Source organism: Staurois parvus, unplaced genomic scaffold, assembly GCF_062004578.1.
Source record: "Staurois parvus isolate SC_StPar_1 unplaced genomic scaffold, SC_StPar_1.0 ptg000465l, whole genome shotgun sequence".
In the NCBI taxonomy this organism is placed as follows: domain Eukaryota; kingdom Metazoa; phylum Chordata; class Amphibia; order Anura; family Ranidae; genus Staurois; species Staurois parvus.
This window is the reverse complement of record NW_028318261.1, coordinates 410,460-430,598: the sequence shown is the minus strand read 5'-3', so window position 1 is coordinate 430,598 and position 20,139 is coordinate 410,460. Positions and strand designations below refer to the sequence as shown.

General features: G+C 42.1%; 1 protein-coding gene across 1 annotated transcript in view; it reads left to right on the top strand.

Moving 5' to 3' along the window:
- LOC149452764 (GTPase KRas-like) overlaps nt 1–9,864 on the top strand; it is a 39,966-nt gene extending 30,102 nt beyond the window's left edge. Inside the window, exons 3-5 of the mRNA XM_089688998.1 lie at nt 2,359–2,537; nt 4,208–4,367; nt 9,247–9,864. Coding sequence (XP_089545124.1) covers nt 2,359–2,537; nt 4,208–4,367; nt 9,247–9,357 — 450 coding nt within the window. The 3' untranslated portion in view covers nt 9,358–9,864. The remainder of the gene's footprint in view (nt 1–2,358; nt 2,538–4,207; nt 4,368–9,246) is intronic.
- The last annotated feature ends 10,275 nt before the right edge of the window (nt 9,865–20,139 follow it).

Sequence of the window (20,139 nt, the reverse complement as noted above, 5' to 3'; positions counted from 1 at the left end):
ACTGTGGACTGCACCCATAAAATTTTATATTTTTTAATTTTCTGGACTCCAGTGCTGCCATCTAGGATTTGGTAGCCAGCTGTGACCTCCTGATGAACCGTTCTTGATGTATTGGCAGGGATGAAGAGAAGGCTTTGTGGTACTTTTTTCACTTTTGAGGGACGGTCCTCTTAAAAAAAATAAATAAATAATTTGATCCACAGTGCCTACAGCTACAGAGGTCAAGGGAGGGCTTTTTAAAGCTCAGTTGTAGCTTTTCAGTAATATGCAAATCCATTATGTCCATAGCCTGGCCACATGATCACATTATTTAATTTGTACTCTGAGATATCCAGCAACTTTGATAGTTTCTTGTTTTATCCAACAACAAAAAATTGAGTTTGGGACTCAATTAGACTGCTCTTTTGTTTATTACCAACATATATCAAAAAAGAAAAACTGCATGGGGCATTATCTCAATACAATTTATTGCACCTAAAGAAATATATACATAAAACTTTGGTAAAGGTTTAAAAAAAAACCTTTCTCAAAATTTGCTGTCATATTGAGTAATCCTATGCAATACAAAACCATGCCCCAGTGGACTTCCACTTAAATGCATACATACTTTTAAATAAGTTAAAGCCATGTATCCCAAAGGGATGGTTTGAGACTAATTAATTTCTTGTATCCCTGTATGTGTCCTCTTTTTTTGTGCTTGTTAAAGGAGAAGTACAACCAAAGCTTTTTTTGGCTGTACTTCTCCTAGGGATCACAGGAGTGCAGTTCATTCTGTTCATTTTCAGCTGACAGCGGACTGAAGTCTGCTGTTGGCTGATGTCACTCAGCCAGTCCAGGCTAGGGAAAAAATCCCAGAGTCTGGAGCGGCACCTGGCTCGGCCTCTCACCAAAGCGCTGAGTTCTCACATCCAGTCTGAGCAGAGAGCGGGACTGTCAGCCACCACTCTCTGCTTTGATTGATTGATAGCCCTTTATTCAGAGATCCTACTGACTGTAAGTTATGTCCCTTGTGCTGATTTTGTATGTTTTTATTTTGGCTACACTTAGGCTTTAACTTGCTTTACTGAGTTGCTTGGAGTGTTTGTTTTACCTTCACAATTTTGACTAAGTAAAAGTTGGACCCTACAGACATACTTAAATTTAGATAACCGCTCGAAATGCCTTATCGAAGGCAAAAAACTTGCTGCACCAACAATGAATTAAGTGTGCCATAATAAAGGGGTGTTTACTTATGCAATCAGCTATTTTACACCAATCCAAAAATAACATTGTGACCACCCACCATAATCCGTCAAGGCATGGACTCCACTAGACTTCTGAAGGTATGCTGTGGCATCTGGCATCAAGATGTCAGTAGCAGATCCTTTTAAGTCCTGTATGTTGCGAGCTGGGGCCTCTGTGGGTCGGACTTAGTTTTCCAGAACATCTCACAGATGCACTGTTGGATTGTGATCTGGAGAATTTGGAGGCCAAGTCAATACATCAATCTCATTGTTGTGTTCCTCAAACCATTCTTAAATTCATCAGACCAGGCCACCTGTTTCCATTGCTATGTGGTCCAGTTTTGATGCCAAGGTTCCCATTGTTGGTGCCTTGCAGCCCCATACTCAGCAAACTGCAATGCGTTGTGTGTTCTGACACCTTTCTGTCAGAACCAACTTTAATTTTTTCAGCAATTTGAGCTACAATAGCTGTTCTATTGGATTGGACTACACAAGCCAGCCTTTGCTCCCCACGTGCATCAGTGAGCCTTTGCCACCTGTGACTCTGTTGCCAGTTCCCCAGATTTCCTTCCTTAAACCACGTTTGGTAGGTCCTTACCCCTGCAGACAGGGAACATTCCACAGGAGCTGCTGTCTGGGAGATTATCTGACCCAGTAATCTAGCCATTGACAATTTGACCCTTGCCTCTCAGGATAATGCTTGCTCATTTATTTCTGCTTTAAATACATCCACTTTATGGACATGTTCACTTGCTGCAGAATATATCCCACCCAGTTAAGATGCCATTGTAACAAAATAATGTTCACTTTACCGGTCAATGGTCATAATATTATGGCTGATCAGTGTACCACTGAACCCAGACTCACTGTCTTTGTAAAATAATAGAACCCTTCTACCAGACAGGAAATGCAGGAACCTCCCTGGCGGAGCCTCTGACTTAGTAAAACCTGACCACCGCCATTACAACTCTGCAAAACGAAAAGCAATGTTTTGGGTATAGATACACTTTAAATAGCTTGGGGTATACTAAGGTTACTTAAAGAATGACCGCATTGGAACAAATCCTAGATGTGAAGGTAATCCTAGATTTTAGTGTGTATTTTTATTTTTTTCTCTTCCTTTTTACAACTGCAGGATTCATACCGAAAGCAGGTTGTGATAGATGGTGAAACATGTCTGCTGGATATTCTCGACACTGCAGGTCAAGAGGAGTATAGTGCCATGAGGGATCAGTACATGCGAACCGGAGAAGGCTTTCTGTGTGTCTTTGCTATTAATAACACAAAGTCCTTTGAGGACGTCCATCATTACAGGTTAGAGCAGGGGTGGGCAAACTTTTTGACTTGAGGGCCGCAATGGGTTCATATATTGGACCCGGGGGCCGGACCAAGAGTAGATGAATAATGTGTATGTGTCATCCATAGTAAGTATAGTAATATTCCCCCATAGTAAGCATAGTAATTCATCCCCCATATAGTAATTCATCCCCCATATAGTAATTCATCCCCCCTATAGTAATTCATCCCCCCTATAGTAATTCATCCCCCCTATAGTAATTCATCCCCCATATTAAGCCCCCAAGTCCCCCCTGTGTCAATTCACTTACCTTTGCTCCGCGCGTTCCTCTCGCCGCGTTCCCGCGCCGTTCGGGTGTAGCATGAAAATCTGTCTCCTATGAGGATCTGTCCCCCTCGACGTATCTGCGCATGTGCCAGTTTCAGGCATTAGCAGCCGATCGGCGTTCTACGGCACATGCGCAGATACGTTGAGGGGGACAGATCCTCATAGGAGACAGATTTTCATGCTACACCGGTCTTCAGGGCGGACTGTGAGAGGAGCCTAGCGAGAGCCTAGCTCCGCGGGCCGGATTAAAAGGTCCGCCGGGCCGGATTAAAAGGTCCGCCGGGCCGTAGTTTGCCCATTGCTGGGTTAGAGGCATATATATTTTGCCTTTAGCTTCTCAATTTTTTTTCACTTTCAAAAATTCTGTGTTTGACATAAGTATGAAGGTGTATGACTGCTGATATGTTAAACACAGCTGATGATTTTATTACATTCTAGTCATTTCAAATAGTAGTACAGGACCCAAATAATGTATGTAATATCCACAAATCCCTGCATAGTTGTGGAAGGACATAATGAAATTACTGAGCTTCTGGAGAAAAATCACACCTGCTTGAAAGACAATTGAGCTTAATGGCATGACTTAAGGCTATTTTATCGAGAGTGTTGTAGAACTTTGAACAACTCTTAAACCCTTTCCATCAATATTCCAAAACTGCGAGAAAAAAGAAAGCTATGCAACTACCATTTGGGCCAATGCCAATAGCAGCAAGGGAAGAGTGATTTTTGAACATGTTGGTATACCCAGCAAAAAAAGTATATATCTTGTGGGGGGTTAGCTCGAGTGGGATGGGGTAGGGGGGCAACTCAAGCAATCTCTTACTTTCTCGACGCCTTCCTTGCCTCCGGTTTCCCCTCCTGCAGCTGGATGTACACGTGGATATGGATAGTTTCGGCCGCCCCATCTGTACAAAGCAGTGACCGTTTCCGTAGCTCTGCAGTGGTGTTGAGATGTAATTGCACATAAAGCTCCTAGCTGCTTTTAGGGATATGCTATACAATAGGCTTTTGTATGCAAGATGTGGCTGCTTTCTAAAGCAGCCCATAGAGTATGCAATTTTCTTCCCTTCCACCATGGGAGGAAGAAAATAAAATCACTTGATTCCCCCATCATGTTGATGGGGGAATCCTTCCTGCAGTGCTGTTGTCTTTAAATTTTTGTTTTGAGGCATCTAGAATGTACCTAGATGGTTTAAGTTTGGCTATAAATGTAGTAGTGGACAGAGAAGAGATCCAAGAAAGCAGTGGATGATTATATTCACCAACATCTATCAAAATAAAATTGAATGCCAGTGTTTAAATAGACTGAGACCTTATTCGCTTGGAAATAACAGCTTTGATCTTTTTTTGTAATCTGTAGAGAACAGATCAATCGAGTAAAAGATTCTGATGATGTGCCTATGGTATTAGTTGGTAACAAATGTGACCTCCCATCACGGACAGTGGACACAAAACAAGCACAAGAGCTAGCAAAGAGTTATGGGATTCCATTCATAGAAACCTCTGCTAAAACAAGACAGGTAAGTTCCCTTGAGCTTATGTTTTCAAAATCCTCAACCTCCTTTTTGTTTTTTCAGCTTCTCACACCTTTTTTCAAATCTGTTTAGTATTATTCTTGGCCTGCTGACAACCAAAATGTCTCTACATTCTCCTACTGCTGCAGATATAGATCTGTAGGTATACCCTGTGTAATATGGAAAAAAATAGGGACCTTCCCCCTATTCAGGTTTACATCTTCAGTGATCACACACCTTCTCCCTCAGCTCAGTGTTATTTCTCCCCTTGCTCTTCCTTGCAGAGCAGCATCTCTCATTTATAGTTAGCCATAGTGGATGGTTCATACATAGCTGGACACTCTCAGGCCCACATACCACTGAATTCACTGCTCAGGAGAGCACTCACAGAACACACAGACCGTGCACAGTCCAAGAACATGCATAGCCTGTCCACACAATGTTTATAATGCCACTTATCAGTGTTGTAAGCATTGTTGGAACAGCATAGCAAAATTTTGTTATTCCGTCTTTTTGGTTTAGGTCTGACACTCAGCTTGCATGTAATGCATTGATTGATTAATGCTGAGCATGTAGGGGATTTCCTTGTTATGTCTATAGATTGTGACTATGTTCTATAAGGAAAAGGGTGTATTTTGATCAGGAACATAAGGAGACAAAGGTAGACTTTGCAAAGATGGCAGATATCTTCACAGTAATGAGTAATTATTTTTTGCATGATTAAAGAGAATTTCACCAGTTTTGCGATTGCACAGTCTAAAGCTGTTTCAATAGTTGTGTGCTGTGCAAGTATGGTGTGTTGATATTTCTGCAATGTTCTCTTATATACAGACGTACCTCGGTTTACTAATTTAATGCGTTCTGTGGGACTTTTCGTATTGTGAAAAATTCGTAAACCGAAACGCAGTTTCCCATAAGAATGCATTGAAAACCAATTAAGTGGCTAAATGGTTAGCACTTCCGCCTGGCAGTACTAGGGTCGTTGGTTCGAATCCCAGCCACGGCACCACCTGCCTGGAGTTTGCATGTTCTCCCTGTGACTGCGTGGGTTTCCTCCGGGTGCTCCGGTTTCCTCCCACACTCCAAAGACATGTTGGTAGGTAATTGGCTCCTGTCTAAATTGGCCCTAGTATGTGTATATATGGATGTGAGTTAGGGACTTTAGATTGTATGCCCCTTGAGGGTTAGGGACTGATGTGAATGTACAATATATATATATATATATATATATATATATGTAAAGCGCTGCGTAAACTGATGGCGCTATATAAGTACCTGAAATAAATAATAAATAATCTGTTCTGGAGGTCAGAAAAAAGTAAAAAAAAAGTCTTATCTGTTCAAAGCTCTTTATAAAGTTTCACTTTAAAGGCATAGTACTGTACAGGGACATGATTAAAAAAAAAATTCCTAAGTGCTTTGAAAACCAATTAATCCGTTTTTGTATTGTGAAAAATTCGTAAATCGAGGCATTCTTTTCAACGGATTTTCATTCGTAAACCAAAAATTGCGTTAACCGAAGCGTTCATAAATCGAGGTATGCCTGTAGTTAGTTTGCACAGAGAAAATGTATATTCAGGGAGCTCTGGCAGTGTCTTACATTAATTCCATTCATATTTGGGCCATTAGAAACCTTTTTAACAGAAACCCAGCTTTTAGTTTTTGTTAATATGGAAAGTGTTGTAAGGGCACCTAATGCACTGCTGACCTACAGAGAATTACAGGAGGATAACATTGTGTTGCACACAGGTGCTTGTGGGGCTGAGGAAATATGGAACACATCGATACAAGCCTTCCATATTCCTACAGCCATAATTTAATGAGCCAGTTACTAACTTTGCTGTACTGTATTAATATTATTATACAGGACTTATATAGTGCCAACAGTTTGTGCAGCGCTTTGCAAAATGAAGGTAGACATTACAGTTACAATACAATTTGGTAGAAGAAGAAACCGAGGGCCCTGCTTGTTAGAGCTTACAATCTAGCAGAGGAAACAGAGGGTACTTGTAGAGCTTTGCTTCTGTCCTGGTTCCCAGTTCTATTTGGGTCTGCAGAAACCATTTTTTTTTCTGTTTCAGATAAATTTAGCTGCTTTGTGGCAATTATGTTATAGTGTAGCTCTTCATCTTTTTGAAGGCTTATTCAACAAAACAAATTTGCACTGAAAACTAACATTCCCACATACCAAATGTACTTGCACTTTAAAAAAAAAAAAAAACCCCATTTGGAAATAATCAAAAAATGGGCATACTTTGCTAGGGAAATAACAATGATGTAAATTCTGTCAATCTTAACCCATAATGTTCTTTATCTGTTTCAGTTATAATAAAAAAAAAAAAAATACTCCTTGGTACATTGAATATATATTTTTTAATGTCATTAGATGGCTGCCTGCCAATCACACTCCTGTTCCCTTTTGTGCAGCATTTATCAACCAGGGTTCCTCCTCAGAGTGACAGGGGTTCCTTTAGCAATGGTGAATTGATCTTCTGCCGGCATTGACCACCAAGCCCTGCAAAATGATCCAGCAGCTGCAGAGCCACTTGGATCTCTTTTTACCGCAAAACCGATCACCGGCTGAAAATTTTCATGCCAGGATCATAACTGCAGCCATGATCCTGAAATAACCACTTCTCATTGTGTGTGTAAATACACACGCGCGCTCTGTCTCTCTCTCTCTCGAGGGGGAGTGGCTTAACCGAATGATCTGAGCGTCGGATGCTATACTGTAGGTACATCATGTTCCATATTGTACAACCTATTGATCAGGCTCATTTACTGTGAGCTGTAAGTGCAAATCCTTTTTTTTTTTTTTTTTTTTTTTTTTTTTTTTTGGTGGGGGTTCCCAAAGACATTAAATTATTTCTAGGGTTCCTCGGGAGTAAGAAAGGAAAAATAAAAAGGTTAAGATTGTCTGTTTGGTAACATTCCAGGGCAGCTGTAAGACCTTAACCTTTTTTTTTTGAAATTACATTACAAAATGGTATGATTCAACCTGAGCATTATAAACAGTTGCCTCTAATTAAAAATTGTATTGAACCTCTAATGGACCAGAGTGTTTTAGTTTGTTTATATTTTGACTCTGCAGTAAATTATGATGCAAAAGTAAAATTTAAGTAAAATTAAATTTTGGGGGGGGGAGGGGAATTAAATGTAGTATACTTTTTTTTTTATACTGTATATTTGGGGGATATTGTCTTGCAATAAAACGTTTATTTGTATCCAATATGTAGACAAAAAAGCAACAGAATGAGGAAATAGTTGTTATCCTTTGGGCATTATTAGTTTTAAAACAACTGACGTAGGTAAAATTCATGTTTCTAGTGATTTATCCCTATATATGAGGATAGGATATTTAGGATTCTGGTAAAAAAACATGAATTTTATATAAAGGAGTTTCTTCAAATGTGTTTCTTCAAATTTCGATGCAAAAAAAAAAATACTAGATGCACAAAGGGGGAAAAATTACATATGAATGGAATTGGATTGCAAAAGCGTGGAGAAAAGGGGATCAGAGTCAGTTATATATTATGAGATATACCAGTTGCACAGGACCCATTGTCTGCACTCTTGCAGCAGAGATCGGGATCCAACTGGTTCTAGTGATTTTCCACTTTCCCTAAATTTTGCACATGGTTAAAAACAGTCAGCAAATCCAGAGTTACAGGCAGTGGAAGTAATAACTTTACTGCTGTTGCCTGCTGTCTTTTTTTTTTTTTTTTGAACAGTGTTTTTAATGATTTTAAACTGTGGGTATGGGGCATACAGTGGGGCAAAAAAAGTATTTAGTCAGCCACCAATTGTGCAAGTTCTCCCACTTAAAAAGATGAGAGGCCTGTAATTGGCATCATAGGTAGACCTCAACTATGAGAGACAAAATGAGAAAAACAATACAGACAATCACATTGGCTGATTTGGAAAGAATTTATTTGCAAATTATGGTGGAAAATAAGTATTTGGTCAATATCAAAAGTTCATCTCAATACTTTGTTATATATCCTTTGTTGGCAATGACAGAGGTCAAACGTTTCCTCTAAGTCTTCACAAGGTTGGCACACACTGTTGCTGGTATGTTGGCCCAATTCTCCATGCAGATCTCCTCTAGAGCAGTGATGTTTTGGGGCTGTCGCTGGGCAACACGGACTAAGTGGGAGAACTTGCACAATTGGTGGCTGACTAAATACTTTTGCCCCACTGTATATTAATGTTCCTACTGCCCTTCAGCAATGCAGAAATCCATGTCTAAGTGGCCAAACACCAGGCCTGAATCCTGTTGCATAGGGGATGGGAAACATGACTAGTAGTATGTGAAGGCTCAGGATTATGTATGGGGTTGGGGGGAGTCGTTTTGTGCTTTTAAGTACCTCCTACTTCTGTTATTAATACAATGACAAATAAGACACTCCCTGTACAAGCTGGACTTCAGCTGTCATGTCAACAGTCATAGTAAACCAAATTTCAGGTTTAGTGGTTGGGACACTGATCATTGCACCAGAGTATATGTGAGGTTGCTTTACTATGTACTGTTGGTGGGATTTAAGGACAGAGTTGGGAAACACTTTACTATTGGAAGAAAAAAAAATATATATTTTTTTTTAAATGCTTAAGTGAAAGTCCTTTTTTAAACTTTGCGTGACACACCAGATCAAAAATGTCAGGGGCAGACAGAAATGACAGTCCCATTGTTCGAAGGCAGTAAATTCAAGTGTTTATATAAAAGGGGAAGGGATCATGTAAGCAAAATGTCTTTCTCATCCTGTTTTAGCAGCAAACGACTTTATCTGGAGGGGAAAATTCCAATTCATTTTCCTGTTAACTGACTTTTTTTTTTTTTCTTACTCCACCCCTCCTTGTATCCTCCTGGAATCATCTTGACACAAAGGGAGTTGAAGATGCGTTCTACACCCTCGTCCGTGAAATCCGCAAACACAAAGAAAAGATCAACAATGGAAAGAAGAAGAAATCCTCCAAAAGGAAGTGTGTCATTCTTTAAAACAAGTGCCATCCTTCAGAGGAACGCCAGTCAAACCACAGCCTGTGTGCCAGCTAAAAGCAAACTGAATGTTTGGACTTAAGTAATGCAGTGAATGGGAATAATTGCCATTTATTCAAGATCCACTTCATTAATTGTTTTTATTAGAAGGATTTCTTAACCCATATTTTTTGTTTTTGCTTTTTTTTTTGCGTGTGGAGGCTGAGCTTCATAAACTTGAAGTCCATACTCTTTCATAGAAACAAAGGCAGTAATAAACGTACAAACTCTAATTAAACAGACTGTTTCAATTTAAGAGCCCTCCCTTTTATTTTTTTATTTTTTTTTCCCTCTCTGGATCGATACCGATGAGTGAAACCCACCCAAATGAATATACACAGAACTGGTCAACAGTATGTTAATGCTCAACTAGAAATCCTAGAAATTTTATAAAAGTGATGAAATCATAGTCATGAATTGTCAGAGAATGGGAAACATGCTAGTAAGAAATAAAAGTTTGAAATTGTATTTTGAGTTTTTTTGTTTTTTATTTAACTTTTAACAATTAAGTACTGTCCGTGATACTTTTTTTTTATTTGCAGTAACATACAATTTTGAGGACAAGCTTTCAGGGAGTGGCCCCCTCTTCAAGGTCCAAGCAGTACTAATCACAAAGTTTTAGCAGGATGTTAGAAGAGATGTGGGGGATGAAAAAGAAAAGAAAAAAAAAATAGACGAGATAAGACACAGCAAAAGCAAAGACTGGGGGGGGGGGGAGACCACACTCACAGAGGGAGTCATGCTTGAGGTGATAGTCATACAACTGTTGGATAATGATTGAGGAATCCCATGTCCTAATTCAGTCTGTTATCTCTTGTGTGAAATAGAATTATCATTCTTAGTTCAAAAGTTTTTCTTTCCTGAATGGATTTGAAACTTCCTTTTAAGAACTAAAATATTGAAGTCTCCAATTGTGTGGTCTGGTTGTGCGAAATGGTGTCCCACAGGTGTGCAAAAGTCATCTTCTTTATGTTCCTTGATGGTATGTCTGTGCAAATTCATCCTTGTTTGCAACTTTTGTCCTGTTTCGCCAACATAAGATCCTTTGCTACACTTTCTGCACTGGATAAGGTACACAACATTACTGGAGGTGCAGCTGTATGATCCGGAGATATTGAAGATCCCTTTTGAGTGTCTGACACTTTTTGATGGATTGATTTGGTTGCACAGTTTGCAGCGGTTTTTTATTGCAGGGTGTGCTTCCATTATTTGTGACATCTTGATCAGAAGGAAGTTTCCTACTGATTAGTTTGTTTCTGAGGTTGGGGGGTTGTCTGAAGGCCAGTATTGGGGGTTGCTGGAATATTTCTTTGAGTCCCATCCTCTGTTATGATGGGTTGTAACTCTTTGATTATTTTTCTTATTCCTTCTAGTGCTGGGTTGTATGTGGTTACTAGAAGTACACGGTTGTTTGTTTTTTTTTCTCTTTGTACTGAAGTAGATTTTCTCTTCAGGTTCTCAAGGCTGTGTTTATGCCGGTGTTGATAGTTTTGTCCTTGTAACCTTTCTTATGGAAGGAGTCTGCTAGTGTCCCAAGATGTTTATCTGTCTCTTGGGTCAGAACATATTCGGTGGTATCTAATGGCCTGACTGTGTATGATGGCACGTTTCGTGTGTTGGGGGTGGAAGCTAGAACTGTGGAGGTAGTTGCATCTGTCAGTGGGTTTCCTGTTTATTGAGGTGTGAAGCGTATCATCCCTGATGTATACTGTGGTGTCTAGGAATTTATTTAACTTTTAAATCTGCCATGAAAACTGCCCCCACCTGCGTAACACAGATTGCCTAAAAAGTAAATTACAGGAGGTGTAAGACATCACTGTGCTTCCAATCGTAGAAGCATTTTTTTTTTTTTTTTTAAACTCATTTGTCTTACAATCATTGACGGACATAGCCTCTCTTCTTTATCCATGACCAAACTGTGTTTTATAGCCCTGCCTACAGGAGTAGGACAGTAAGTGGGGGGGGGGCTCAGCACCTCCTAGAAAATCTAGACCCGGTGGTCACCCTAGTCCAACCTGTGAGCATGCGCAGACCACTAGCTTAGTGCTCAGCCACAACATGGCCTAACTTGGGCAGGGGTGGATAGTGAATTAAACATCTTGTGGGGACACGTGGCCAGACACCTATAGTCAGTGTCCTAGCCTTACCCTGGCCGACAGCCCTCCCATTTTGGTGGAGAGGAGGATCTGTCATGGGAGCCTTACCCACACGTTGTGGTAATTTCCCCACAGTTATTTTCACTCTTTGAGTGAGTTTCCTCTTCTGTTCTATAGAAGTGAAGTCTGGGATGAGAGTGGAGAGTCTCTGGAAGTGAGTGTCCCTCACTGATAAGTACTTGGGGCACTGTAGCAGGAAATGATCCTCTTCCTCCAGGTCCCCCTGGTCACATTGCTGGCACAGTCTACTCTCCCTGGCCTTGTAGGTCTGTCTGTGCCATCCTGATTCGATTTCCAGGCCATGGGCACTCAGTCTGTACCGGCTCAGAGTCTGTCTGTCTTTGGGATCTTGTAGCACCTCCAAGTATGTGGCCAGTTTGTAGTCTCTCTGCAGTGACTGGTAAACAGTTTCTTTGAGTTTGCTATTTAATTTCTCAACATATTTTTCTTGGGAATCATTCATTATGTTTTTTTATTTTGAGATTTTGTCAGGCCAGATTGTTGGGCGTTTTGGATACACAAGGCCTAATGAGTTGTTGCAGGCCACATGGCTTTAACTGGTCCTTATTGGTCAGTATAGCCTTATGGTGGTATGTTAGGACTGCTGTTTTGTTGATGGCCCCAGTATGATAGCGCCCTCTTCTGTACTGCGAGAAGCAAAGGAAATCTGCCCAACTCAGACCGGCAAGCACTGTTGGAGGTGTTCCGATGGACTTGGAGGAGGTGCTTATGGAATTCCAGGTGAAATATTTCTGGCGGGTTGGAGTCAATTTCGATTGGTCTGGGTAGGTGACAGGACCCCGACCCCAAACTTCACTGCCATAAATAAGGACATTGGGGTGATAATGCTATCAAACATTTAAGCCAGAATCTCCCCTCTCTCTCTCTCTCTCTCTCCCCCCCCCTTCTCTCTCTCTCCCCTTCTCTCTCCCCTTCTCTCTCTCTCTCTCCCCTTCTCTCTCTCTCCCCCTCTCTCTCTCTCTCCCCCCCTCTCTCTCTCTCCCCCTCTCTCTCTCTCCCCCTCTCTCTCTCTCTCCCCCTCTCTCTCTCTCCCCCCCCTCTCTCTCTCCCCCTCTCCTCTCTCGCGCGCGCTCTATCCCTCTCTCCTCCCCCTCTCTCTCTCCCTCTCACCCTCTCCCCCCCTTCTCTCTCCCCCCCTTCTCTCTCCCCCCCTTCTCTCTCCCCCCCTTCTCTCTCCCCCCCCTCTCTCTCCCCCCCTTCTCTCTCCCCCCCTTCTCTCTCCCCCCCTTCTCTCTCCCATTCTCTCGCGCTCGCTCTCTCTCCTCGCTCGCTCTCCTCGCTCGCTTGTTCTCTCTCCTTTTCTCTCGCGCTCGCTCTCTCCGCTCGCGCGCTCTCCCTCTCCTGCGCTCGCGCGCTCTCCCTCTCCTGCGCTCGCGCGCTCTCCCCCTCTCTCACTCTCTCGTGCTCTCCCCCTCTCTCGCTCTATCCCTCTCTCTCCCCCTTCTATCGCTCTCTCTCCCCCTTCTCTCGCTCACTCCCCCCCATCTTTTTCTCTTTCGCGCTCTCTCCCCCTTCTCTCTCTCCCCCTCTCTCTCCCATTCTCTCGCGCTCGCTCTCCTCGCTCGCTTGTTCGCTCTCCTTTTCTCTCGCGCTCGCTCTCTCCTCTCTCGCGCTCGCTCTCTCCTCTCTCGCGCTCGCTCTCTCCTCTCTCGCGCTCGCTCTCTCCTCTCTCGCGCTCGCTCTCTCCTCTCTCGCGCTCGCTCTCTCCTCTCTCGCGCTCGCTCTCTCCTCTCTCGCGCTCGCTCTCTCCTCTCTCGCGCTCGCTCTCCCTCTCCTGCGCTCGCTCTCCCTCTCCTGCGCTCGCTCTCCCTCTCCTGCGCGCGCTCTCCCTCTCCTGCGCTCGCGCGCTCTCCCTCTCCTGCGCTCGCGCGCTCTCCCTCTCCTGCGCTCGCGCGCTCTCCCTCTCCTGCGCTCTCTCGCTCTCTCGTGCTCTCTCGCTCTATCCCTCTCTCTCCCCCTTCTCTCGCTCTCTCTCCCCCTTCTCTCGCTCTCTCTCCCCCTTCTCTCGCTCTCTCTCCCCCTTCTCTCGCTCTCTTTCCCCCTTCTCTCGCTCTCTCTCCCCCTTCTCTCGCTCTCTCTCCCCCTTCTCTCGCTCACTCCCCCCCATCTTTTTCTCTTTCGCGCTCTCTCTCTCTCCCCCATCTCTCTCGAGCATGTGTGGAGCTGGCAGATCAGTTGGTCCAGGGCCTAAAGTATGTTTGTGACGCATCCCTTGACAGCCCCACTTCTCTCCAAACTTTTCATTTTGGTGGCGGTGCAGTGACGGGTTCTTTGGATCAAGTGTTAGTTGGCTGGCCAGACTTCTAATAGGGCCCTTGTGGACCTGCCCTTTCAGGGAGACAGTCTGTTTGAGGCTACCGTGGATGATATCAAGCACCCTGGCCCCAGAAGCCCTCCAAACCTGCAGAAAAGTCTTCCTCAGCATGAAGGTTGACCCTGCCTATTTCCAGGGTGGGGCGTCGCCTTGGCTGGTTTCCGGGCCTATGATCCTCTCTCATCCCTGAAAAGTGGGTCACATGAAATCATTCTCTCAGGCTACAAAATAGAACGTCTTTCCTTTCCTCTGGACAGATTTTTAAAAAACTTTTTCCCTCCAATCTGCGGCCTACGGGCTCTGTACAGGACTGTGGCGGAGTGATTGTTCCAGTCAGATTTCAGGGTTTTACTCCAATTTTGTTCACAGTTCCTAAGACTGATGGGTCTGCCTGATTCTGGATCTCAAGGCCCTGAATACCTTTTATGTGAGTTCACTAGTTCAAAATGGAGTAAGCTGATCTTTACATGAACAAGTCACTTTAACTTCTGTATTCTTTATAGCAGTGTTTACCAGCAGGATCTATATTCATGAATTTGGTAGCTGGGCACTGGTTGAATTGTGTCACAGAAGTAGTCATTACTGCAGGTTTTTGTGCTGAGTAGTATTTCAAAACATGTCCACCTGTATTAACCGCTTTCCAGCTGCCCTATAGCAGAAATACTGCTACATGGCAGCAGGGGTGTGTAAAATCATATATAAAATATGTTTTTGCATTGCCGGATAGGGGGTGTGTTACCTACCCGCCACCGGCGGCCTCGGCTGTCAGTCACCAGGTCCCGGACGTGGGAGAGACCTGTATGTAAGCTTTTGCGCACTACTTTGTATGGCTCTGCATAGCTTACAATGTAAAACACAGTGAAACAGCACACAGTTAACCCTTTGACTCGCAGGTGTCCCTTTCTGCCCAGTTTCATTAGTACACTGTCAGTGCTTTTTATTAGCACTGATCACTGTATTGGTGTCACTGCGGATATCAGTCCCCCCCCCGTGTCCGAATGCCCGCCGCAGTACTACTATAAGTCGCTGATCGCTGCCAGTACTAGTATATAAAAATGAAAAAAAAAATCCCAGTATATATACTGCCATTTGTAGACGCTATAACTTTCACGTAAACCAATTAATTTACACGTATTGGAATTCTTTTTTTTTTTTTTTTTTTTTTTTTAGCAAAGGTGTGTAGCAGACTACATTTTAGCCTGAATTTATTACAAAATTTAATTTTTTTTTTTTTCTGGACATGTTTAACCACTTGCATACCGGGCACTTATACTCTCTTCCTGCCCAGGCCATTTTCAGCTTTCACGTTTTTCTTTGTTTCTATTATAACATTTTTTTGCAAACAGGTTATTTTTCTCCACTGATGTGCGTTGATGAGGCAGCACTGGTAGGTGACAATGATGGGCACTGACTGGCACTGGTGGGTGGCACTGATCAGCAGTGCCCTGATGATCAGTGCCAATCCATTCTCTGACAATTGCCAGGTATCGGCAGTACTTTCCATACTCAATGAAGCCGATAACCGGCAACTGCGTTTTACTGGTGATCTGCTGTGTCATTGGACACTGCTGATCACATGGTAAAAGGCCTCTGTGATTGGCCTTTAACCACATCACGTGATCAGCTGTGTAAAAAATGGCAGTCTTTTTTTTTTTTTTTTTTTTTTTTTGGGGGGGGGGGGTGTTTATAGCACAAAAAATAAAAACCGCAGAAGTGATCAAATACCACCAAAAGAAAGCTCTATTTGTGGGGAAAAAGGACATGAATTTCATTTGAGTACAGCGATGCATGACCGTGCAATTGTCAGTTAAAGTAACGCAGTGCCGTATTGCACAAAATGGCCTGGTCGGGGGGGGGGGGTAAGCTCTCTGGAGGGCGAGTGGCTAAAGCTGAACATTTGAATATGCTATCAAAATATGTGTGTAAACAGTTTGCCGTTCAGAGTATTTGTAATTCAAGCAAATGATTGTCCATTGCATAGGCAGGTACCTGAGCTTTGTTTGGATTGCCTTTTTGCTCCTGCACCCACTTACTGATTGGACAGTGTATGAGAGGAGAAGCAGCGTACTGATTTTTGTTTCTGGACTTCCAGTGTTAGGCAGCACTGTGAAGCACATCAAAGCACAGGGGTGTATTTACTAAAGCTGGTTCACTCAGAATCTTGTACACTTCTGTATAGAAATCACTCAGTTTCCAGGTTTTATTTCTAAAGCTGAAGTTAGAAGCTGAATGACTACCATGCACAAGTGCATGAGATCTGGGTGAACCAGCTTTAGTAAATAAACCCCACAGTTTTGACAGAAGTACCTTAGGGGGTACTTATGTTCAGATTTACAGTACAGGTATTTACCAAAACATATTCAAGCTCTAGTTATATAATGGATATGGGCTGAAAGTGCACACTCTCAGGTTTAATTTGAGGGTATGTACATCCAAATTGGAGGAAGAGTTTAGGAATTACAGCTCCCCCCTTTTTCAAGGGACTAAATGTAATTGGACAATTGACTATAATCCTAAATAAAATGTTCATTTGTAATATTTGTGTTGAGAATCCTTTACTGGCAATGATTGCCTGAAGTCTGGAACCCATGGACATTACCAAAGACTGGGTTTTTCTCCTTTCTGATGCTTTGCCAGGCTCTAACTGCAGCTGTCTTCAGTGTTCTTTGTGGGTCTTTCTGTCTTTAGTTTTGCCTTCAGCACATGAAATGCATGCTCAATTGGGTTGAGATCAGGTGAATGACTCGGTCATTGCAGAGTATTCTACTTCTTTTCCTTCAAAAGCTCCTGGGTAGCTTTTGTAGTGTGTTTTCGATCATTGTCCATCAGTACTGTGAAGCGCTGTCCAATCAACTTTGCTGCATTTGGCTGAATCTGGGCTGACAGTATATTTCTAAACACTGCAGAATTCATCCTGCTACTTCTGTCACATCATCAATAAACACCAATGACCCAGTGCTACTGGAAGCCATGCATGCCCATGCCATCACACTGCCTCCACCACGATATACAGATGATGTGTGCTTTGGATCATGAGCTGTTCCAAGCCTTCGCCACACTTTTTTTCTTCCCATCATTCTGGTACAGATTAATATTTCCTCCATCCAAAGAATTCTTTTCCAGAACTGGTCTGGATTTTTTAGATGTTTTTGGCAAAGTCTAATCTGGCTTTTCTATTCTTCAGGCTTATGAATGGTTTGCGCCTTGTGGTGAACCCTCTATGTTTGCTCCCGTGAAGTCTTCTCTTGATTGTAGACTTTGTCAATGATACGCCCACCTCATGGAGAGTGTCCTTCACTTGTCTGGATGTTGTGAATGGGTTTTTCTTTACCATAGAGAGGATCCTGCGATTATCCACCACTGTTGTCTTCCGTGGATGTCCATGCCTTTTTATGTTGCTGATCTCACCAGTGCGTTGTTCTTTCCTCAGAATGTACCAAATTGTTGATTTGGCCACTCCTAATGTTGCTACTTTCTCTCTGATGGATTTGTTTCATTTTTGAAGCCTTACAATGGCCTGTTTCACTTGCATGGACAGCTCCTTTGAACGCATGATGTAGGTTCACAGCAATAGATTCCAAGTGCAGATACCACACTAAGAATAAACACCAGACCTTTTACCTGCTTAATTGATGAAAAAATAATGAAGGTGTAGTCCAGACCTGGCCATGAAACAGCTTTTGATTCAACTGTCCAATTACTTTTGGTTCCTTGAAAAAAGGGGGGATGGCTGCTCTTAAGAGCTGTAATTCCTAAACCCTTCCTCCATATTGGATGTACATACCCTCAAATTTAACCTGAGAGTATGCACTTTCCACCCATATCCATTCTATAACTATAGCTTCAATATGAACTTAACTGTGTGTGTGATAGATAGAGATATATATATATATATATATACACACACACAGTGGGGATTGAAAGTTTGGGCACCCCAGCTAAAAACTTGTATTAATGTGCATAAAGAAGCCAAGGAACGATGGAAAAATCTCCAAAAGGCATCAAATTACAGATTAGACATTCTTATAATATGTCAACAAAAGTTAGATTTTATTTCCATCATTTACACTTTCAAAATAACAGAAAACAAAAAAATGGCGTCTGCAAACGTTTGGGCACCCTGCAGAATTTATAGCATGCACTGCCCCCTTTCCAAAGCTGAGACCTGCCAGTGTCATGGATTCTTCTCAATCATTGTCTGGGAAGACCAGGTTATGTCAATCTCAAAGGTTTTAAATGCCCAGACTCATCTGACCTTGCCCCAACAATCAGCACCATGGGTTCTTCTAAGCAGTTGTCTAGAAAACTGAAACTGAAAATAGTTGACGCTCACAAAGCTGGAGAAGGCTATAAGAAGATAGCAAAGCATTTTCAGATGTCAATATCCTCTGTTCGGAATGTAATTAAGAAATGGCAGTCATCAGGAACAGTGGAAGTTAAAGCAAGATCTAGAAGACCAAGAAAAATATCAGACAAAACAGCTCGCAGGATTGTGAGAAAAACAATTCAAAACCCACGTTTGACTGCACGATCCCTCCAGAAAGATCTGGCAGACACTGGAGTTGTGGTACACTATTCCACTATAAAGAGATACTTGTACAAATATTGTCTTCATGGAAGAGTCATCAGAAGAAAACCTCTTCTACGTCCTCACCACAAAAATCATCGTTTGAACTTTGCAAATGAACATATAGACAAGCCTGATGCATTTTGGAAAAAAGTTCTGTGGACCGATGAGGTTAAAATTGAACTTTTTGGCCGGAATGAGCAAAGGTACGTTTGGAGAAGAAGGGGCACAGAATTTAATGAAAAGAACCTCTGTCCAACTGGCACAGGGAACATCTCACGAGTAGAAGGAAAAATGGATTCAATAAAATTTCAAATTTTGGATGGTAACTTGATACTATCTGTGAAAAAGCTGAAGTTAAAGAGAGGATGGCTTCTACAAATGGATAATGATCCTAAACACACCTCGAAATCCACAGGGGATTACATCAAGAGGCGGAAACTGAAGGTTTTGCCATGGCCTTCACAATCTCCTGACCTCAACATAATTGAAAATCTATGGATAGACCTTAAAAGAGCAGTGCGTGACAGACAGCCCAGAAATCTCAAAGAACTGGAAGACTTTTGTAAGGAAGAATGGGCAAAGATACCTCAAACAAGAATTGAAAGACTCTTGGCTGGCTACAAAAAGCGTTTATAAGCTGTGATACTTGCCAAAAGGGGGCAGTACAAGATATTAACTCTGCAGGGTGCCCAAACCTTTGCAGACGCCATTTTTTTGTTTTCTGTTTTTGAAAGTGTAAATGATGGAAATAAAATCTAACTTTTGTTGACATATTATAAGAATGTCTAATCTGTAATTTGATGCCTTTTGGAGATTGTTCCATCTTTCCTTGGCTTCTTTATGCACATTAATACAAATTTTTAGCTGGGGTGCCCAAACTTTCGATCCCCACTATGTGTGTATATATATATATATATATATATATAATAAAAATGTGCTGATCACATGATGAGGTAAAAGGTCAATCACAGCGGCCTTTTACCACGTGATCAGCTGTGTCCAATGACACAGCAGATAACAATGTAACTACAGCTGCTGATTATCGGCTAATGACACAAAGGATATCTGCACTGATGATCAGGGCACTGATGATCAGTGCCCAGCAGAGCCGCCTATCAGTGCCCATCATTGCTGCATATCAGAGCCTCCTTATCAATGCCCACCACTGCGGCCTATCCGTGCCACCCCATCAGTGCAGCCTCATAAAAGCACATCAGTGAAGGAGAAAAATTACCTGTTTGCAAAATTTTATAATAGAAACAAAAACTTTTTTTTTTTATTATTCCCCGAGATTTTTTGTTCTTTTTTTTTGTTTATAGTGCAAAAATAAAACACTCAGTGGCGATTAAATACCACCAAATAAAAGCTCTATTTGTGTGAAAAACATGCTAAAAAATTTCTTATGGGTACAATGTTGCATGACTGCGCAATTGTCATTCAAAGTGCGACAGCGCTAAAAGCTGAAAATTGGCCTGGGCATGAAGGGGGTAAAAGTGCCCACTAGGCAAGTGGTTAAAGGCTCTGCATATACTCATTAAAATGCTTAAACACTTTATTAAGCATACACATATCTAAAACTGCTTGCAAAATATTACATTACAATGTCTTATATAAAATGGTCCGTACTGGATCCAAATACCATCAAAGAACCCCAAAGGACATTATTTGCTGTCTTGCCAATT